This window comes from Chelmon rostratus, chromosome 18 (genome assembly GCF_017976325.1).
Source record: "Chelmon rostratus isolate fCheRos1 chromosome 18, fCheRos1.pri, whole genome shotgun sequence".
In the NCBI taxonomy this organism is placed as follows: domain Eukaryota; kingdom Metazoa; phylum Chordata; class Actinopteri; order Chaetodontiformes; family Chaetodontidae; genus Chelmon; species Chelmon rostratus.
Genome location: NC_055675.1, coordinates 24621098 through 24641891, shown reverse-complemented (window position 1 = coordinate 24641891; position 20794 = coordinate 24621098). Strand labels below are relative to the sequence as shown.

The window sequence follows — 20794 nt, the reverse complement described above, 5'->3', positions numbered from 1 at the left end:
GTTTGTACATCATCCACGTATTACGACCGCGGTGCGAGCAGCTGCTTCTTCTTGTAGCTTTGACTAGATTTTCTTCACTTGTGCAAAGTAGAAGCAGTTCTACGGAGTTATATTGGTTCACTCGAAATGCATTTGTTCTTACTGACTGACTCGCTGGACACAAATGAGACATTTGTTTTGGACGGTTTCAGTGCATCCACATCACCAGCAGGGTTCTGCGAACAGGAGACCTCGGCTAACGTTACTCCTGATACGAGTCCAGACGGTCTGTGGGCTGATTTAATGGCCAACTCTTTTCCAGGATGTGATGTATAAACGTGTAAAAGTACTTTTGTGCCTCCTTCATTTTTCACCAGGAAGTCATTGCCACTTCCTTCCTCCAATCAAGAGATCGAACCATGGCTGTGTCCTAATTCCTTACTGCACACTACACTGTGCACACAGTGTGCAAGCTAAAAAACAAACATTATTGTCTCACAATGCTGTGCACAAAGGAAACTGAGGAGCCTCTGGGCCTGGTAACACCAGTGATCTGTGGATTCACTGTGGGTTGGAGTAGCTCGCTAACAGAGCTTTGGAGTATAAACTCCATGGTCGATTGTGAATCTCTTAAAGGTAACAGTCAAGATCCAGCACACCACACGCTGCACTAAGATTTGCACTGCACCTCTGAGATCAGTGGCTGCACACGGAGGCAGTAGCATGTTGCTTATTTGGGCTGGACCTGATCAGGCCACAGAGAGGTAGACCAGACCACCAGACACTAACCAGAGAGCTCCCCTCCCTGGTCTGGCTCCAGAAAGTGGGCCCGGTATCTTTGATCTGGGCAGGGATATTACACCCCAAAGACTCCTGTCCATGACGTCTGGCTCCTCGCCGGATGGCGAAGGCCTGGAAACACTTTGGGGCCCTCAGGAGGTGCTGAACATGTGGCCAGAAAAGAGTCGATGGCCGGAAGGAACAGCTGATCGACTTTTTTACTGAGTCTGCGGTCAGTTTGACCCAGACTCGGCTAAGTGGCAGATAACAGATTGGCCTTTCCGTCCAGTTTGGTTGGCAAATGTTAGCATGTTCCCAGCTAACTAGCAAGTTAGCAGTTAGCTCATTAGCCACAGCAGGATGCCAACTAACAACACAGCAGTCACCAGCTATGTCGAGCTTCTCGGACCACAATAAACATTAAAAGAAGTCTTTAATGACGGGAGGCAGTTCCAGAAACGTTTCGTAACACTAAACGAAAACATTTCTGCAAAAACTGTGAAATTTAATGAAATTGTTTTTAGTACTATTCCTAATGTGTCTGTAGCAGCTCCTGAATTGATCTGGTTTATCCTTTAATCGGACTGTTCCTGGTTCAGAGTTTTACTGCATTGTTACTTGTTGGTTTAGCGTTAATTTAACATTTGACAGAACAGCTTTATATTTCTCAGTGACGGGACTGAAAGAGGCATCAGTTTATTTTTCAGCTGAAACTTCAAATCACAGAGTAAAGTTCAACGTGCATCGGTGCGGATGATTAGCTGTTAGCACTAAAGAGTAGAGACAAATATTTTAAAGTCATCTGCTGTTATATTCGTGCTGTACACACTGAATACTGTTGGTTTGTGATACGGAATTAGGACACAGCAGAAATCTAATCTCGAATGTTCCTGCAAAAGAAGAAGCCTCACTTGGTGCCTCCGGCTCAGACTCAGGTACGTTGGTGTGGCTGCAGGTGGTGTGGATACACAGTTCCTGTCCAGAGGTGCTACGGTGGCCTGTTCAGGCCATGTAGTGGGCCCCGTCGGGTCCACGAGGTGGTCTTTTGGTGCTTTCATTGACGTTGGAGGTTGGGGGGGTGCCTCGGGGTTTGGCGGCAGATTTCTTCTCCCTCGAGGACGGCCGAGTCTGACTGACAGACGACGTCCCGACGGCTGCAGTCTGGAGACTCCCCCCAGGCTCCACGATGGTGTTTATAACTACGGCAAGAAAAAGAGAACATGAAGAATCACACCAAGTCGAACTCAGTGTCCTTCAGATAAAGTCGACAGCAGCACAAGCGTTGGGTCCACGGTGTGTTTAGCCTAGCTTAGCACAAAGAGTGGAAGCAGGGGAAACTGCTAACCTAGCCCTATGACTGAGTCTTTGGATAAAGGGCACCTTTCAAGGTTCAAGGTTACTTTATTTGTGTAGCTCTATTCATTGATCTGTCCAATGCTAGCCTAGCTAAAACTAGCTTCTGGTCTCTTGAAGCTGTTGTGTCATTGGTGAACCATTTCTCAGGAAGAACATGAGCATGCAGGCCAAAGTGAGCATGTCCCGGGTTGACAGGTCCACAGACAGTTCTTACTTACTGCTCTGCACCCTGTCAGAAAGAACTTGTTGTTCTTGTTGTTGAACAAAGACTAAATTACTAAACATCGGGTCGGCCTCTGTGTACGAATATCTTTGGTTTGTAATCGGTAACTGTCTGAATTGTAGATCGGATGTTTTCAGTAAACACAAATAAGATTTAACATGTAAAATCAAATGTGCGTGTACCTTCAAGCTGCCTCTGGACTCTTCTCAGCTCTTTCAAAATAGAGGTAATTTCCTGGAACAGAAAACAGGACAATTAGCTCCCGCTGAGCTCGCATCAGATCAGAGTGTTATTGATAATAACTAACCTTGTTGGAAGTTTTCAGGATGGGGACTTCATTCTCAGCGTTGATCTTCGCCTCGATCTCCTCCCAGACCCCCGCCTTGTTGTGGAACAGAACCCTGAGAACAGCCAGACACCGCAGGGTTAGTGGGATCACAAAGTAAAACCACAACAGTCCCAAAAAACTGACCTTCAGACATGCTGTCACTACCCAAAGCCTAACTGGACCCTTTCACAGACCTGACCCACCAAACACAAACTGCCCCCCCCCCCCAAAAAAAGCTGGACTTTATTCTGAAATGCTAGTACAAGGTACAACATGCAAACTCAACTTTAATTGTTTTTCATATTGACGATAGTCGTGACACTCGCTGCACCTATCTGGTCTGACTTTAGTCTCTAGAAAACCCTGATACTCTCCAGACAGGAAGTGGGTAGTCTTCAGTCTGATTGGGTCAGATGTTCAGGTTCAGGTTTGTCTGAAGACATCTGTATTGAGTAAATGTAAACGCAGCGAGCACATTTCCCGCTTCCTTACTTCATTTTTTCAGCCAGCTGCTCTGTGTTCTCGCGGATGGCCTGGGACAGCTGAGACACTGGATTCAGCATCAGGTTGTCCAGAATCACCTGAAAGAGTTTGTTCAGAGACAGAAAAGGAGGACGATGAATTCGAAGCAGGAACCTGTAACGTGACAGCAGCTGACATTTCCCAGCGCACCAAAACTAACGGCAGCAGCTGCAGCTCTGTTGAGTTCGTTTAACTGCTGAATCAGCTGATTGGTCCAGGAGCAAACGTCCCAACAACTAAACTTTCCTGATCCCATTCCTGCTCCCTTTAGATTTTAATGATTCAGTTACCTTTTCCTCTAGTGCCACCTCGGGGACTAACTATTTTATCTCCATGAGTAGTGGAGGGTCGATTGGAGGTTGAAGTTCTTTTAGGTTCAGCAGAAGGAAGCAGCTCAATGGGCCAGAATTAGAGACGTGAGCGGCAAAAAGCAGCTTTCAGACTTCACAAAGGTGAGCAGCATTTCAGTCACTGCACACTCAAAGTTCAGCCATTTCAGAACAGGATGTTTCCAGAGAGTCTAAGCAGGATTACTCAAAGGTATCCTGAGTTATGAGCAAATATCTGACAGCACCAATTACAGCGGCACTTTTTGGTCAATACTAGTAGCCAGAGCATGTCCCTACACCTGTTCCCAATCATGACGTCTCGCCACACTTATGATAACTGTACAAATTGTTATGGCCACTTTTCTGCTAAGCCCCGCCCCCTGTCATGGTTATTGGTCAATATTTTGAAAACTAAATAAGATATCATTAAGTTTGACCCTAATAAAACATCAACATGTTGTTTGTACTTTAATGACCAGTTTAGCCTCTAAGAGACACGAGCAGAAGGCTTGGCTTTCAGGGGCCAAGCATCGGAAACTTGGTGACGTAGTGAATACTTGTGGGGCTAGCAGGTAACGGGGTGGCCAGCTAGCTTGGGACACTGATGTTTTCCCATCAAGTTGGACAGTTACCTGGACAATACGTTAACGTGAATTGTTTATGTGACATATTTCTACTGTTGACACACATTGAGAGTCAGTTTGACAGAAACTTTGAGCAGCTAATTGCTAAAGAAAAAATAAAAGTAATGAAATATCGTCATTAATTAAACACTGCTTCAACATTTAGTTTTCTATAGTTTACAATCAAATGCTTTCAGGTTTGTGGCTTCTGTTGAGACTAAGTCTGTTACAGGACATTCTTGGGGTAAATGGATATTTGTAATTGTAGAATTCACTGAAATAGAAATCAATACTTTGATCAATTGACTAAATATCACCAGGCGCAGGCCTCCACCGACACTGTGCATCTCTAAATTTGAGAGAAAAACTGTTCACACTGACTGAAACCATCTTCTGTCACATTAAAAAGTAGATTTCGGGATACACTGAGCTGCAGTGCAAACATAGCCTCAGTGGGATTAGACAGTGACCTCTTCGCGGTTCCACGGACGGCGTTGCTTAGAACCGGGCTCCGGCTCATTCATGTTTGCGTCCAGGTCCGAGACTGCAGCAGAGCCTGGAGGAACCTTCTGGTAGTTTAAACTGGCCTCAGGGATATGTTGGACCAGCTGGAAAGAGAGTAAAGGGAGTCTGGCTCCGGTGATCCGACCACTGAATATTTGTTATCAAACCAAAGAGCAGCCGACCGTCATGGGGGGGCTCCGTGAATGCATGCACCAAGTCAACATGCAGCTGCGATGGTGGAGGGCAACAGTGTATGCGGTGAATTTTAGTACTGCTGGGATACAGCGAGTTAACAACAAGGAGAGATATAGAAATATATAAAACAGCCTTTCTTATTGGCCGGTAGGTTTAACCTGAAACATTAGTCTGACTCTTAGAATACTGCAGCTGGTGTTGTGGTTTGACAGAATTTACAGGGCGGGGTTAACTGGATGGTCAGTTAGTGGAGAATAAAAAGTTTGGTTGGATGTAGTGAGCTGGTGTCAGGTAAAGATATTGGGTTTGGGTCGAGTAGAACAGGACGGACAGAGTCAGTCTGAAGTTGTCATGGTTACAGGGAGGTCAGCTCGGGTCGATTAGGGACCGGTCCGGTTTGGTTGGGTTCTTCAGCCTGTTTGTGCCCTGCAGACAGATTCCAGCTTGGATTTGTTTTGTGCTGGGGGGGGGGGGCTGTTGTGTTCCTGCAGACTGAGTCCAGCTTCAGTAGGTTTTGTGCTGCCTCAGCAGTTTTGTCGTTAATAACCTTTCATACTGGACCACTCAGTTAGAAAAATGTCAATGTGCATGTGCTTCAGAACAATCCAACACTGGTGGGAGGGAAGTGTTAGGATCAGTGATGGCAGGGGCAGGATGGTGGAGGGGGAGGGGGGCAATTACAGGGCAGGAGGAGTGATGAGTCAGAGTCAGACACCTGAGATGGTCGAACCCCACGTAAGTATGGATAAGATGGCGCCTGTGCAGCAGAACAGAGAAATGAATCATGAGAATCCAAAGCATGACGAAGCTTCTGTCCATCAACCTGCAACCTGGAACTCAACTGCAGAAAACACGAGTCTGAATCGTTCCTCCTGGTTGAGGTGTCATAATCGAGAGAGATACACAAACTACCAACAGATAAGCTGGTTTATACAACAACAAAAGCTTCTAATTTAAACTGGGAACACGCCAGAAGACCTTTGAGATCAGGGTCAGGTTGGCTGCACAGGTCCTGATAATCAGCTCAAACTGCAGGATCACACACAGATTTCTCCAGATACCAACATTAAACATTAAACATGGAGGGGAATTGTGAAGGAGAGAAGAAATTTTAATCCTAAACTCCTAATCCTAAAGTCCAGCTCATGCTGTCCATCATTTCTAGAATTATTGGTCATGGACAAACTTTTTTCATAACCAAGATTATAAATCTTGTGTCTTCCCAGTTTTAGAAGCGATGGTATGTGTGCTGGTTGAGGGGGTGTTTGGCAGTTTGCAGGATTGCCCACCTCCTCCCTGGCAGAGATGGTGGAGGCTGGCGTGTTGGGCAGCGAGCTGGGCGAGGTGGTGGTACCCATGCCAGAGCTCGGCGAGTCTCCGTCCCCGGCAACATCGTGAATTTCCTTTGCCAGGATGGCAAGATCTTTGGCTAGGTCCTGACTGAGCCTGCAGAGGACACATAAAAGGTCGGTGTGAAGGTTTGGACAGAAAGACACAACAACCACCAGCAAACAGACAGATCTTAAAGGTGTGTGCGTATTTCACTGATTTTTTTACTTTGCGATCTCGGCGCTGTGTGTGGACCAGTTCTGGTAGGGGTCCACTTCGTTCTGGTCCTCCTCCTCCTCCGTCTCCAGGGACACAGACTTGGATCGGGTGGCAGCCGTCCGGTGGCCACGTGGCGTCTGGGCGGAGGTGGAGGGATGGGAGGAGCGTTTGGCTTTGGGAGTCCCAGCATTCATTTCGTATTCTTCCTCAGAGGATGAAGAGAAGTCGGAGCCCTTCTGTCTGCGACGGGAACCTGGAAATATTCGAATTTGGATTAATTTTCTTGAAGCTGCTCGAGGGGAATATGAACTACATCAAGCATCATGGCCTCTGGCAGCATCTGTTCTGTGATCTGTTACCCAGCTAGTGTCAGTTTCTGTCTGCTGGATCATTTCAACACTGTGATGAACACGGCTCAATCACCAGTACAAACATTGAAACACTGCGTTGAAAACATCCAGACTTCAACGTCAAACAGAGACATGAACTGCAAGTCCCAGAGAGCACTGCAACAAGAAACATCCAATCAGAGATTCAGACGCCCGTGTAGCTAATGGCAGGTTTGAAATCCAGAAATCCATTGGATGAATTCAGCAGCTGAATTAAATTTTATTTTGTTCTGGATGCCATACATCTCTGCTGTCACAGCTCTGCATTGAGGTATCTCCATAGCAACAGCTGCTGAGGCTCATGATTGTTTAAAGCAGCAGAAGAGAATTTGGTACAATGAATCCTCAATATCTTAATATTGTGTTGGCATCTATCCTCAGTTACAGCCAGGACATGGATTTATCTGAAACACACTCGTATCCTCATTCCAAACATGACAGAGGATGATGCAGACTGATGGTGTGAAGCTGTGTTTCCATGGTAACAGCAGTGGATTCCAGCGGCTCGACAACAGTAACTCACCAGGGACAGAAATCTGACGTGATCCATGATGATGGTAAAAGAGCAGACTTTCTCCAAAGAAGACTAATCAAAGTATGTTTTTCATCTCTAACGCAGTCGTTAAATATTGTGTTGACTGATCTGTGTTCAGCTGTTGTCCTGCCTGAGAGTCAGTTTACTGCAGAAACACATTGTATGTCGATCAGAAGGGGTTAGAAGGTGGAAGAAAACAGTTCATCAGGATTATGGCTGGGTACTGCAACTGAGTCTCTGTCTGATCGGTATCAGGCTTATCGACTTATTCTTTGCCTCACGTTTAAATAATAACTTCTTCAGTTACAGAAAGTTGTTGCAGCTGCATCTATTAACATGAAACAACTTTGGCTTCTTTTGTTTCGCAGAAAAACTCATCTTGTACCATTTTGATATTTACAGATATTTACCAATGAGCAAGAGGTGGAGTGTAGCAGGAAAATGGTCACAGCTTATTAATGATTCTTCTAATCATTATAAATCTGGGTACACATCCTCAGGCTGAGCTTGGGAACAGGCCTACTTAAGCATTTTGAGCCCAACCAACAGGAGGTGCCACAACTACGACCAACACTAATAACGTACCTCAAAACTCAGTTTAGTGTACATGCTCTGGGGGCCAGTTCTAACCAAAACCTGAACTGATAATTGATTGATGTGGTCAGATCCTTGATACCCATAGAACCTTTTAACAACATACTGGAGAAGAGAAGTCGGTTACACTTGGAAAAGATATTGTATGAAAAAATGTAGGATTGGTGTTTATATTTTTAAAACCCCAATCTAGCCAGGACTCACCAGTGCTGGGGTACTTGGCTCCACTGGACCGGGTACGGGTCAATGGTTGCTTCCCAAGAGCTCCACCCCCTTTGCTAGCTGTCTGGCGGGCATCACCCACAGATGTCTTCCTGGCCGCGACAACAGACTCAGAGTTCTTATTGGAGAAACTGGAACGGCCTGTGGAGGACGTCTCGTTGTCACTGGGAGCTGTGAAGGAGCCGGTTCTCTTCCTGGGCATCGCTAAGATGTCCAGCCTGGACAGCTTCTTCCCCTCGGCAGACACTTTGGATGGTGCAGAGATGTGGTCCGAGTTCTGGGAGCCCCGATCGGTCTCAGCACCTTCATTGTCTGAGGCCTCGCCCAGACGTGCTCGACGAAGCATGGATGCCCGAGTTGGCCGAGGTGCCGACAGGCTGTTGGAACGTGTCAGAACCTGCTGAGTTGCCGTCTTAGGTGTCTTTCCATTGTCTTCTTTCTGAAGAGGGGCGATGAGTTTCTTGCTACGGCTGGACGGACGTGAAATTTCATGATCAGATGATGTTGTTTCAGTCCAGTGTGGACCAGAACCCTGCAGACCCTCTGACAGGTCCAAAGAGCCACGGTTGCCTGCACTGCGGCGCATCTGAAAGCGCTTCACCGGCTCAGCCTTGCTCGATGCATCTGTTGTCACCTGGTTTCGCCGTTTCTCAGAAAGCCGTTCACGGGCGGTGAGTTGACGTCCCTTCTCTTGTATTGACGGGCTAGAGGAGGACTTCTCCTTTTGAAGGCTGCTGATGGTAGGACGCTTTTTGGAAGCAGAGCTGACTGGAGCATTTTTGCTACTCACCTGGCTCACGGTGCTTGCTGTGTCCACGTCTGACTCACCAGAAAGGGAGTCGTCCATGTGGGTCGAGGAGCCTCCTTTCTTTGAACTCCGACCAGAGCCAGATGAGGGGAACTTGGTATCAAGAGAAGACAGAGTTCCCTCTGCTTCTTGAAGGAAGGACTGTGTGTCCTGGATGTTCTCCCTCCTCTGCTCCAAATCTCTGATGGAAGGGTGGCTGGAGATGTGGGGAAGCTTCTTCATCTGGATGGTGTCGCTGGGCTGGTCTTTGGTGAAGCTCTCCTGCCGGACAATGGATGATATGCAGCTGTCTTTGGCAGGGACATAATCCTTGTCCGGCATTTGGAGGTTTGGAGCAGAGCTGTTGGGTTTAACACCTGTCCTCCTGGGTTCGTGTCCACTCAGGTGTCGGATCAGGACAGTGGTAGGAGGAGTTTTTGCTGGTGGGTCACGTGTCCTTTCAGACTGGACTGGGCTCCGGGCCTGGTCAGGTTTGCCTGGACTGTCTTCAGAACCAATGTAGAAGGAGGTGGATTTGGTGGAGGGAGACACTTTCTCAGAACCCCTGAACTGAGGACCAGCGCCCCCTGGAGACAGAGATTCAGTCCTGGCCTGATTCTTTTTTGTTTTTTCCAGAACAGGTCCATCATCTGAGCGGCTGGCATCACTCAGGCTGTCTGGGTCCACATCATCCTGAATAGACAGGCACTGGGTGGAGTCCTGTGGGCGGGGATGACCGGACATTCTATCCAGAGATTCCTTGCTTTGGAAAGGTTCATGGCGAATCAGGATACTTGGAGGAACATTATCTAGCTTTTCTGGAGGCACCTGGGGCAGCAGTCTTCTTGTCCTGGAGCTGTGGCTGGACTCCGACTCAGAGTTATCGTAGCTGTAATTTCCCATCGACCGGCTCATGAAGTGCAAGTCTACAAAAACAATTCAAGTTATCTTACTTTTTCATATCAATGTCTTATATTTAATTTGTATTATACTTTCCAAAGTAGGCCCAGGCCTGAACTGATGTGCTGCAACTTTCACACCTCACAACATAAAGTCAGAGGAATCCAGATTATTAGAGTTGGTTAAGAAAAAGTACTTTTTTAAAAATGTCACATGGCTTATATTCCTCAATGCTTCACAAGTGAGTAATGAACGAACAACGTAACTGAACGTTACTCTCATTAAGTGATCTGTATCTGCATGTCCGACCTGTGTCATGAAAAACTACTGTCAATTTACAGTGGGTGCAAATACAGACAGAACACTCTGGAATCAGCCAGACCACTGAGGTGGCCTGATCCCAGTGATGGCAAAACTGACAGTAGCAATTATTAATATCAACGTTGGCAGCAGTGATCAGATGTTATAATCAGATAAAGTTTTCAGATACAGATCATTGGTTACAGCTGGGTGGAAAAAGGGTTTGATACCCAGCTCTACACACATCATGTTTAGAACATTTGCACAGACAGAATCATAACAGCACCTTCCAGACATTCCCCTTGAGGTGGAGTAGAACCAGGTTCAGCATAGCTATCTGCCAGACTGGCCCAACGGGAAACCCACTTGGGTCCTTCCAGACCTGCTGCATGAGCAGGTGGAACCTAGACAACAAAACAACATGACAAACAACATTACCAGACAATAGAAATGTGGGACCAAGAGGGAATAGCAACACTAATCTGCATGCACTGGGGTCAGGAACATGCTATGCAGGTGTTTTCCAGGTTCTGATTCAGTTTTCCTGTGTTATTTTTACCTGTATGGGGCCTGTTGGGAGGCCGCTGATAGCGGCTGGGATAAAGCCATGCAACGGATCCACAGTGCTACCATCACTAGGCAGGTTAGCTTGCTCATCCTTGCCATCATTTATTACAGGTCTATAAACTCCTGTGTTCACACCACTGTACTCTGGAGAGTCGAGGACACCAAACACCTGTCAGAGCACAGGGCATGCATGAGGAGGGGGGGCAGGACCACAGCAACAAGAAGGAGCAAAAAGGACAAGAGTTTTCATGCATCCCTAAAGTTATTTAAAACACTGTTTACTGAAAAGCATGTCCCACATGAAAATAGTTCCAGACACTGAAGCTCGCCCACATGTTATGATTTATGGAGGGGTGAGGTCAGTCATATTACTCTGCCCCCAACAAAGAAATCCTAAAGCGATGTTTACTTTTTACTTTTTACTGACGAAAGCTTAGTTGTTGCGACAATAGAAGGAACACAGCACATGCCAATCAAGTAGCTTAGTGCCACGGACTCAACAATAGATCATGTGCCATACTTGAGAATAAACCATTTCTGATGATCTATTGTCTCTCTTTCAATGCAAAACAACCTTCGCCAGTCTACAGACCAAGTGCTATTTTGATTGAGTAGATTTCTATTTTGGCAACTGTTTCACTGACTGGACTAACACTCAGGAGGTCAGGTTCTCTCTACCAACACTGGTCAGAACTCTAAAGGGGTTTTTTTATATCAGCAGTTTGAACCCTGAATGCTGCTTCACACAGGAATCGGTGCTGGGTCACCTGGGGTCTCGCCTTGTGATCACTGTGAGTTCACCTGATCGATCATGTTGCGAGCCTCCTCCACCTCTTTGTCCTGCGACTCTGTCTCGATGGTGTAGGTCCCCGCATCGCTCAGGCTGTCGTCCTCCTCGTTCCTCATCATCCTCTGTGAACATTTTGGGTCTGTTGTGCGAACGCCCAGGGACAGCATGGGGGACATGGGAGGCCCAGAGGAGTGGACTGGAGAGGCGGTCTGCCCGGCAGCATTGGTGGGGATTGAGGACTTTGAGATTGCTGGAGGCTGTAAGGGGGAGGTTGGGTAGGAGATTGATGAAGGTGCTGGAGCTTCTTGGGGCGAGGGTATGGCATGAGGAGGCGACACCATCACAGGTGGTGCAGACATTGGGGGAGGGGATGTCTTGTCCCTAACTGGAGAGGAATCCTGTTGACCAGAATCCCTTAGGAATTCAGCAGCAAACTCCTGGGCAAGCTTGGACTTCTTACCAACACTGCCAAAGGGTCTGATGATGATACCCGAGGATGAGCGAGAGGAGGAACCAGAGGATGCGGCCTCCCCATCCGTCTTCTCCCTTTTCAGAGAGCTCGACCTCTGGGGGGTGCTGTGGACCTGACCCTTCAGAGGAACTGTCACCTGCTGCGTGGGAGGGATGTGGCCATGCACAGATGCTGGTCTCTCGCCGCCTTTCCGTCGCTCCAGCTTGGCCTTCAGGGCAGAGTACGAGTCGGCGTGGGCCGGGTTGTGTGTGAAAGACTGCGAACGCTTTTTGCGAGGGTTGTCGTCAAAGAACTCAATGACAAAGGCCTGCTGGGTGAAGTGCTCGGGGGGGGCGTGCTTGGGTGTTTCTGGGGTGGGGGACTGAGCTTGAGGAGGACTTTGGGACAGGGGCCGCTCAGGGACCCCAGGTGAGGCCGGGGCCAGTCTGGGTGGACAGTGCTGCAGTGGCTGGTGCAGCGTCTGTGTTGGAGCAGGCGGCTGGCTGTGGATAGACTGACCCGGCTGAACCGCCTGCTGCGATGCCTCGGACTGCTCGGACTGGGCGGAATGGTGAGACTGGACAGAATGGTGGGATTTACTCCTCCTTCCTTTGAGAACCGGGTCCTCTGAGTCACTCTGGGTTCCATCCTCATGATGGTGACCTGACAACAACAATAAAAACATAAAACCTCCAACAATCAAAACGTTTGATATGAACATCACCTGAGAAGTGAAATATTGTTGGTCAACAGTCAAGTCTGAGGCTCTGAGCAGCTCTCAGCTCTTTGTTCTTGGTTTCTGATCAGTTAGAACCATCAACCATCAAGACAAGCTCAGGAATTGTCCATCACTGTTCCAGAGGTTCAGCCGTCCTCTCATTGGTCACCAACAAACAAGCAAGATAAAAGCTGACACTGACTGAACTTTCAACGCAGCTGTGGTCCATAAAATCTGAACACTGCACAACACCCTGGGTGGTGCTACCACCATGAGGTGTAGATATTTTTGGCACAACACACGGAAACCTTGACCTCATTGTGGTGCTTGAACGTAGACTAAAGCAAAGCAGAATGAAAACAGTAATAAAGCAGCTTTAATGTTGAAAGTCAGTCAGTCTCAAGTCTCTGCAAAACCCAACATTCATAAAAATGAAGTGAAGCCAGCAGATAGATGGAAGGAAGTGTATCTAAGAACAACTTAATGTCAGACATTAAAAAGACATGGGGGGGCCCTCTAATGACTCCAGGTATTTTTCTGACCTTTGAGGGTCTTGATATTCATGGCGAGGTCGCTCTTGGTGCTGTAAACATCTTCACATGTCGGATGTCTTCTCATCATGCTGACATCACTGTGGACCAGCCAATCAGCCACCTTGCTCTCTGCTGACATCACCTCAGCGGGTGTGGCCGTTGCGATCACGGTCTTGATGGGCGGAGCCTGCTGCTTCCTCTGGCGAGTGGAGAACTTGGTGACGTGGTCTTTGATCTTGATCTTGCCAGGCATACAGTCGTCAAACTCAATGGTGAAGGAGGCGTGGCTCTGAACGACGGGCGGGGTCGGGGTGGGAGGGGAGGGCGGGGCCGGGGGTGTGTCCGTGTCCTTGGTGGGGATCTCGTGAAGCTCCGGTCCCGAGGTTTTGGAGTGTTGGAAATCCTTGGTGGGGATCTCAAAGTAGCTCGGTTCGCGGTGGTACGAAGGGAAGACGGTCTTTTGTTGGGAGTCTGACAGAGATCCAGAAAAGTCCGGATCCATGGACGAAGCGTCTTTCTGGACTTCTGACAACAAACCACAGAGATTTTACCACAGACAAACCTTAATTACAGTAATGCTTCAGGTAGTACTACTGCACCTTTTGTGTACCAATAAGGCTGAAGAAACACTTTTACCACTGTTTGTAAAAACAAAGATAATTTCATTCATTTCGTTTTTATGTGTAATTTTCAACAACTGAAACCTGTCTGTTAAAAAATGTTAAAAATAAAAAACAAAATGTGCTAAACTCTTTCAAAATTTTTAGAACATTTGAAATTTGTTTTAAAATATGACATTTTTCATATTTTTCTTCTTCTTTCCTTTATTAAATTTCCACTAATGAGCTTTAATTGTATCTTCTATGTATGTTGTTTAATGTTATTGTGATGATAAACGTAAAATGGAAATCTATTTTGATCAATAAAGTTTTAGAAAGAAAGATATGACACTTTATGTACAATAAACGCAGAGTAAAGAACTGATGATAAACAGCAGATATCATTTTTAATAACTTGTGTAAAGCCAGTGCACTTACACACCATCACCATCTAAACGATAGAAAATCAGGCTCATGTTTAGTTTAAATCACTTTTTAAAATCAGGGTCGAAGTCTGACCGACGAGCAGACCGAAGCTTCACGTGGACGAGCAGACCGAAGCTTCACGTTTCTCACTGACACGATCAAATCTGCTGCTACCTGCAGGAGGTTCATCGCTGGGATGAACTTTACTCCCATAATCCTCCTCTCCCCACCAGGAGGGCTGACCATACAGAGGAGTGGGCCGACACACCGGAGCCTCTGCAACACACATGCACACACACACACACACACACACACGTGCACACACACACACGCACACACACTGTTAACATGTGATGTCACAGCACAGGACATCCTGAACCTTTGGACACCCTGCACTGCATTCACTGCATTCACTGCAGTGGTACTGTAGTAGAACTGCAGTATGTGCCAGCCAAAGAGGACAATCTGTGAGTGATTCTTGATTCCGGACATTTATTTGCAGTATTACTGACAGTATTATCACATGTATCCTGTGTCGAGTGAAGTGTTTACTGGTTGCTGAGTCCAGTTTCTGTCTCAGTGTGTTGCTGGTTTGAAAAACTGATGTCGTGTTCGTTGGGTTTCTCAGATTCTCCTGTCACATCTGGAATGATGACGTTGCGTTTTGGGCTGTTTGTGGTATTATTTTCAGGATTACTGACGTACCCTGTGACAGACTCTTGGTACTCGACGTTTTCTCGGCTCTCGTTCGATCTTCTATCTCCGTCTTCTTCCCCTCTGAAGCCTTCATACTCATCTGCAGCTGACTGCTGTACTTCTCATGCTGAAACAACAGGAGGTGCTCATCACACACCGTTCACACACACTGCTCACACACACCGCACAAACAAACACTGTCCACACACACCACACACCGTTCACACACACTGACCTTCAGAGCCTCCTCCGGGACTTTGTGTTGACTCTTCTCCAGAACATAGACGTGAGAATGTGAAGAGACAGTCAAGAAACATACTGAATCAAAAAAACACAGACACATAGACACACACACACACACACACACACACACACACACACATGCACACACACAAACACACACACACACACACACACTGCCTGATGATGCATATGTAGGATATCATATCCGAAGCGGATGATGTCAGACAGTTTGAGGGTGATGTAGGTCTGATCAGGGATCCTCAGGTCGTTCACAAATGTCTGCACAAAACAAACAAAATGTATTCAGCCATATTCTGACAGCAGAAAATACAAGATTAAATCTGGACGTTGGTTTGTTCAACAAGCACTGAGATACTCAAATTTCAGATGTCGGAGCATTCATGAACGCAGCAACAGTGACTTTTCAGAATAATCTCAAACCAAATTACATAAAAAAATGACCAAAAAAAAGAAAACAAAAAAAAGACAAAAAAAGTTTGTTATTTTATTTTGATCTCATGATTTCAACTTCCCATTAGTATTGTTGCCGTGTGTGTCACAGCCTGTGTTGCACCGTGTGTTGTACAGTGTGTTGCAGTGTGTTTTATAGTGCGTGTTACAGTGTCTGTTGCAGCCTGTGTTGCATCATGTGTTGCAGTGTGTTACAGTGTGTGTTGCAGTGTGTGTTGCGGCCTGTGTTGCGGCCCTAACCCTAACCCTGTTGCAGCTTGTGTTACAGCCTGTGTTACAGTGTGTGTTGCAGTGTGTGTTACAATGTGTGTTGCAATGTGTGTTGCAGCCTGTAATGCAGTGTGTGTTGCTGTGTTTGTTGCAACCTGTGTTGCAGCCTTGTTGCAGTGTGTGTTGCAGCGTGTTTTATAGTGCATGTTACGATGTGAGTTGCAGCGTGTGCTGCAGCCTGTGTTGCAGTGTATGTTGCAGCCTTGCTACAGTTTGTGTTGCAGTGTGTGTTGCAGTGTGCTTTGCAGCCTATATTACAGTTTGTGTTGCAGTGTGTGTTGTATCATGTGTTGCAGTGTGTTACAGTGTGTGTTGCAGTGTGTGTTGCAGTGTGTTACAGTGTGTGTTGCAGTGTGTTACAGCGTGTATTTCAGTGTGTGTTGCAGTGTGTTACAGCGTGTGTTGCAGCCTGTGTTGCAGTGTGTGTTGCAGCCTGTGTTGTATCATGTGTCGCAGTGTGTTGCAGTGTGTTACAGCGTGTGTTGCAGTGTGTGTTGCAGTGTGTTACAGCGTGTGTTGCAGTGTGTGTTGTAGTGTGTGTTACAGTGTGTGTTGCAGTGTGTGTTGCAGTGTGTGTTACAATGTGTGTTGCAATGTGTGTTGCAGCCTGTAATGCAGTGTGTGTTGCTGTGTTTGTTGCAACCTGTGTTGCAGCCTTGTTGCAGTGTGTGTTGCAGCGTGTTTTATAGTGCATGTTACGATGTGAGTTGCAGCGTGTGCTGCAGCCTGTGTTGCAGTGTATGTTGCAGCCTTGCTACAGTTTGTGTTGCAGTGTGTGTTGCAGTGTGCTTTGCAGCCTATATTACAGTTTGTGTTGCAGTGTGTGTTGTATCATGTGTTGCAGTGTGTTACAGTGTGTGTTGCAGTGTGTGTTGCAGTGTGTTACAGTGTGTGTTGCAGTGTGTTACAGCGTGTATTTCAGTGTGTGTTGCAGTGTGTTACAGCGTGTGTTGCAGCCTGTGTTGCAGTGTGTGTTGCAGCCTGTGTTGTATCATGTGTCGCAGTGTGTTGCAGTGTGTTACAGCGTGTGTTGCAGTGTGTGTTGCAGTGTGTTACAGCGTGTGTTGCAGTGTGTGTTGTAGTGTGTGTTACAGTGTGTGTTGCAGTGTGTGTTGCAGCCTGTGTTGCAGTGTGTGTTACAGTGTGTGTTGCAGCCTGTGTTACAGTGTGTGTTGCAGTGTGTGTTGCAGCCTGTGTTGCAGCCTGTGTTACAGTGTGTGTTGCAGTGTGTTAAAGTGTGTGTTGCAGTGTGTGTTGCAGCCTGTGTTGCAGCCTGTGTTGCAGCCTGTGTTGCAGTGTGTTAAAGTGTGTGTTGCAGTGTGTGTTGCAGTGTGTTAAAGTGTGTGTTGCAGTGTGTGTTGCAGTGTGTGTTGCAGCCTGTGTTGCAGCCTGTGTTGCAGCCTGTGTTGCAGTGTGTTAAAGTGTGTGTTGCAGTGTGTGTTGCAGTGTGTTAAAGTGTGTGTTGCAGCCTGTGTTGCAGCCTGTGTTGCAGCCTGTGTTGCAGTGTGTTAAAGTGTGTGTTGCAGTGTGTGTTGCAGTGTGTTAAAGTGTGTGTTGCAGTGTGTGCTACAGTGTGTGTTGCAGCCTGTGTTGCAGTGTGTGTTGCAGTGTGTGTTGCAGTGTGTGTTGTAGTGTGTGTTGCAGCCTGTGTTGCAGCCTGTGTTGTATCATGTGTTACAGTGTGTGTTGCAGTGTGTGTGGCAGTGTGTGTTACAGCATGTGTTGCAGCCTGTGTTGCAGTGTGTGTTGCAGTGTGTGTTGCAGTGTGTGTTGTATCATGTGTTGCAGTGTGTGTTGCAGTGTGTGTTGCAGCCTGTGTTGTGTGTTCCTGTCTCACCCCGTTCAGGCTGCCCAAGTCTTTCACCAGGTGTTCATCAGTTGTCGGGTTGTAGTTGATGACGGCATGTTGTTTGTCCACACTGCGAGACTGTCAGCACAGAGAGGAACAAACGACGTTCACACCTCAAACCCAGACCAGCAACCAGCACAGCAAACATTTCAGTTTATATCCCAGTCAGTACTGTTGGGATGCTGTTTAAAACATAGATAAAACATCTGCAACTCATTTTCAACCTCTATTCAACAGAATACAGTTCAAAGATATTTGGACTTTCACTGTTCTCTTCAGGGTCTCCGTTGTCGTCACCTCAAAATGCCTCACAGAGTTTCAATGGGGGGCAGGTCTGGACCGCTGGCAGCTGGTCTAGTACCTGAACTTTTTGACTGCCGTAACACTGCAGAATGTCTTTTTGTGGTCTTGCTGGAATAAGCAGAACATCCCTGAAGGTGTATTAACTGATTCAAAACATATTCAGTGACATGCAAGAAAACATTCCACCTTAAAAGTTGCTGTGAGCCTTAAATGAATCATTCCCAAAACAAAGATTTTGTGTTGTATGGCTTGATACTCATTTGATCCAGGGTGTTGTCTAGAACTGCTTCGCCAGATGTTTGGCTGAATGTAATATTCTCATCATGATGAAATTATTCCTGAAGTCAGTCTAACATTTGTTCATAAATATGATCAGTTATTGTTGGCAGCCGCAGCTTAGTTATTCACCCATCGCAGGTGTGGACTGAAACACAGCTCTACACCTTTGGTCTTTGATCTGCAGTCGCTTTGCTTTCAATTGAAAGACACAACATTATTTGATTGACCCATTTCGTTGGACAGACTGTGGGACTGGACCAGCTCTGGTGGGACTGCCTTCATTTGGTTTTCACCATCAGAATTTTCAAAATGGGTTTCCCACTGGGCTCAGTCCTTGGGCTTGTTTAATTCAGTTGTATCTGCAACCCTTTGGTCGAATAACCAATCACAACGCTGTATGCTACCGTCACTATGCAGAAGACACCCTTTTTATGCCTCTGTCTGCAACTCAATGCTCGCTTCCCTGCTCCTCTTTATACTAAAGTGAACATCTCAGGCAGGAACCGTCAGGCTCAGACTCAGGTCAGCGACAATAAATCGATCACATGATCAGTTTGAACCATCACCTGTGTTTCAGTCTTACCTGCAGCATGAGCTCACAGTCCTCTCGGCCCACAAAGATCATCTCTTTGGGGAGACGGTGTCGAGTGCCCGAGCTGCTGACCAGGAACCATGATGTCACACTCATCTTCACAGGCCTGGTGGGAAACCCCAGAGCATCCTGGGAAACGGAGGACAGACAGGGAGGGAGATCAGACACATTTCATTTAATGCGTTGGTTTGTTATTTTAATTCCAACAGGCGTCAGCTCACAGACGGACCTCAAACAAATGATGTCGACAAGATACTGAATTCACAGAAAACAAATGAGAATAAACAGCATGAAGCAACAGCTGATAATCAAAGCCTTTAAAATGACAAACCATGAAACGGACGATGTAACTGTCGCAGACATGTTGATTTTATGTTTCTGTCATGACTTCACGATTGAGTACATCCAGCAATTTAAAAATTGAAAAAAAGTAAAATAAAAAAGATTAAACTGCTAAAGTTCATCTAAAAAACATAAAATTGTAAAAATGTTTTGTTGAAGAGTCCTTTGTGTGGGTGTTTTGTTGTCATCCAGGGTCATGGTCACATGACCAGAGTTCTGGACCAGAGACACGGTGACTGTCTTTAATTTCTTAGATTTTGTCTTTTTACTGATGTTTCACTGATTCACAACATATTCAGTTACATGCAAGAAAACATTCCACCTTAAAAGTTGCTGTGAGCCTTAAATAAAATCATTCCCAAAACAAACCACTCGTGTTGTATGACTTGATACTGCACTCACTCCTCAAGGTCAATGAGAAATGCTGATGTCAGTGGACATAAAGACATTCAAGACATCAGTACGAACCGTGGTAGTCACAGACTACCAGTGTAGCTACAGACATGATGTGGACATGATGCAACGGACAGGATGCAGTGGACATGATATTGTGGACATGATATTGTGGACATCATGCAGTGGACATGATGCACTGGACATGATATTGTGGACATGATATTGTGGACATGATATTGTGGACAGGATATTGTGGACAGGATATTGTGGACAGGATGCAGTGGACATGATATTGTGGACATAACGCAGTGGACATGATATTGTGGACATAATGCAGTGAACATGATGCAGTGGACATGATATTGTGGACATGATATTGTGGACATGATGCAACAGACATGATGCAGTGGACAGGATATTGTGGACATGATATTGTGGACATCATGCAGTGGACATGATGCACTGGACATGATATTGTGGACAGGATGCAGTGGACATGATATTGTGGACATGATATTGTGGACATGATGCAGTGAACATGATGCAGTGGACATGATATTGTGGACATGATATTGTGGACATGATATTGTGGACAGGATGGAGTGGACATGATATTGTGGACAGGATGCAGTGGACATGATGCAGTGAACATGATGCAGTGGACATGATATTGTGGACATGATGCAGTGGACAGGATGCAGTGGACATGATATTGTGGACAGGATGCAGTGAACATGATGCAGTGGACATGATATTGTGGACAGGATGCAGTGGACATGATGCAGTGGACATGATGCAGTGAACATGATGCAGTGGACATGATATTGTGGACAGGATGCAGTGGACATGATGCAGTGGACAGGATGCAGTGGACATGATATTGTGGACAGGATGCAGTGAACATGATGCAGTGGACATGATGTTCATGTCTGTCCACACTGACCAGAAATGACAAATATTGAGTGTAAAATAAACATAAAAAAGTTTGAATTTGTGTTGAAATTGACTTCATTGAGATTCACGTCCACGTTACTGCAGACACGCCAGAAGCAACGCAGAGACTTTAATGTCCTGCAGGAGGCGATAAAAGGTGAGATTAGAGCACAAAGAAGATCCAACATCCGTTTGGATTTGTTTGAAGAGACAAAACAAATC

At 46.3% G+C, this 20794-nt stretch overlaps 1 protein-coding gene across 1 annotated transcript; it reads right to left on the bottom strand.

The window, feature by feature from the left end:
- Positions 1 to 1761: 1761 nt before the first annotated feature.
- cep170bb (centrosomal protein 170Bb) lies at positions 1762 to 18997 on the bottom strand. The gene is made up of 19 exons (XM_041958879.1): positions 18893 to 18997; positions 17716 to 17805; positions 15338 to 15416; positions 15130 to 15188; positions 14904 to 15021; positions 14373 to 14474; positions 13183 to 13698; positions 11483 to 12585; positions 10674 to 10850; positions 10401 to 10518; positions 8110 to 9840; positions 6397 to 6640; positions 6129 to 6285; positions 5555 to 5596; positions 4611 to 4748; positions 3159 to 3247; positions 2646 to 2739; positions 2521 to 2572; positions 1762 to 1958 (listed from the first exon to the last, which is right to left on the bottom strand). Exons 1-19 carry the CDS (start codon positions 18995 to 18997, stop codon positions 1762 to 1764), a joined length of 5211 nt encoding a protein of 1736 aa, XP_041814813.1.
- Between the last annotated feature and the right edge of the window lie 1797 nt (positions 18998 to 20794).

Bases quoted from the DNA above. Each gene is read 5' to 3' on its own strand.
- cep170bb (XM_041958879.1), bottom strand. From the start codon at position 18,997: ATGAGTGTGACATCATGGTTCCTGGTCAGCAGCTCGGGCACTCGACAC. The intron at 2,573-2,645 runs GTTAGTTATTAT...TTTCTGTTCCAG, and splicing joins TCCTGAAAACTTCCAACAAG to GAAATTACCTCTATTTTGAA. The intron at 1,959-2,520 runs GTACACGCACAT...TTCTTGCCGTAG, and splicing joins AGTCCAGAGGCAGCTTGAAG to TTATAAACACCATCGTGGAG.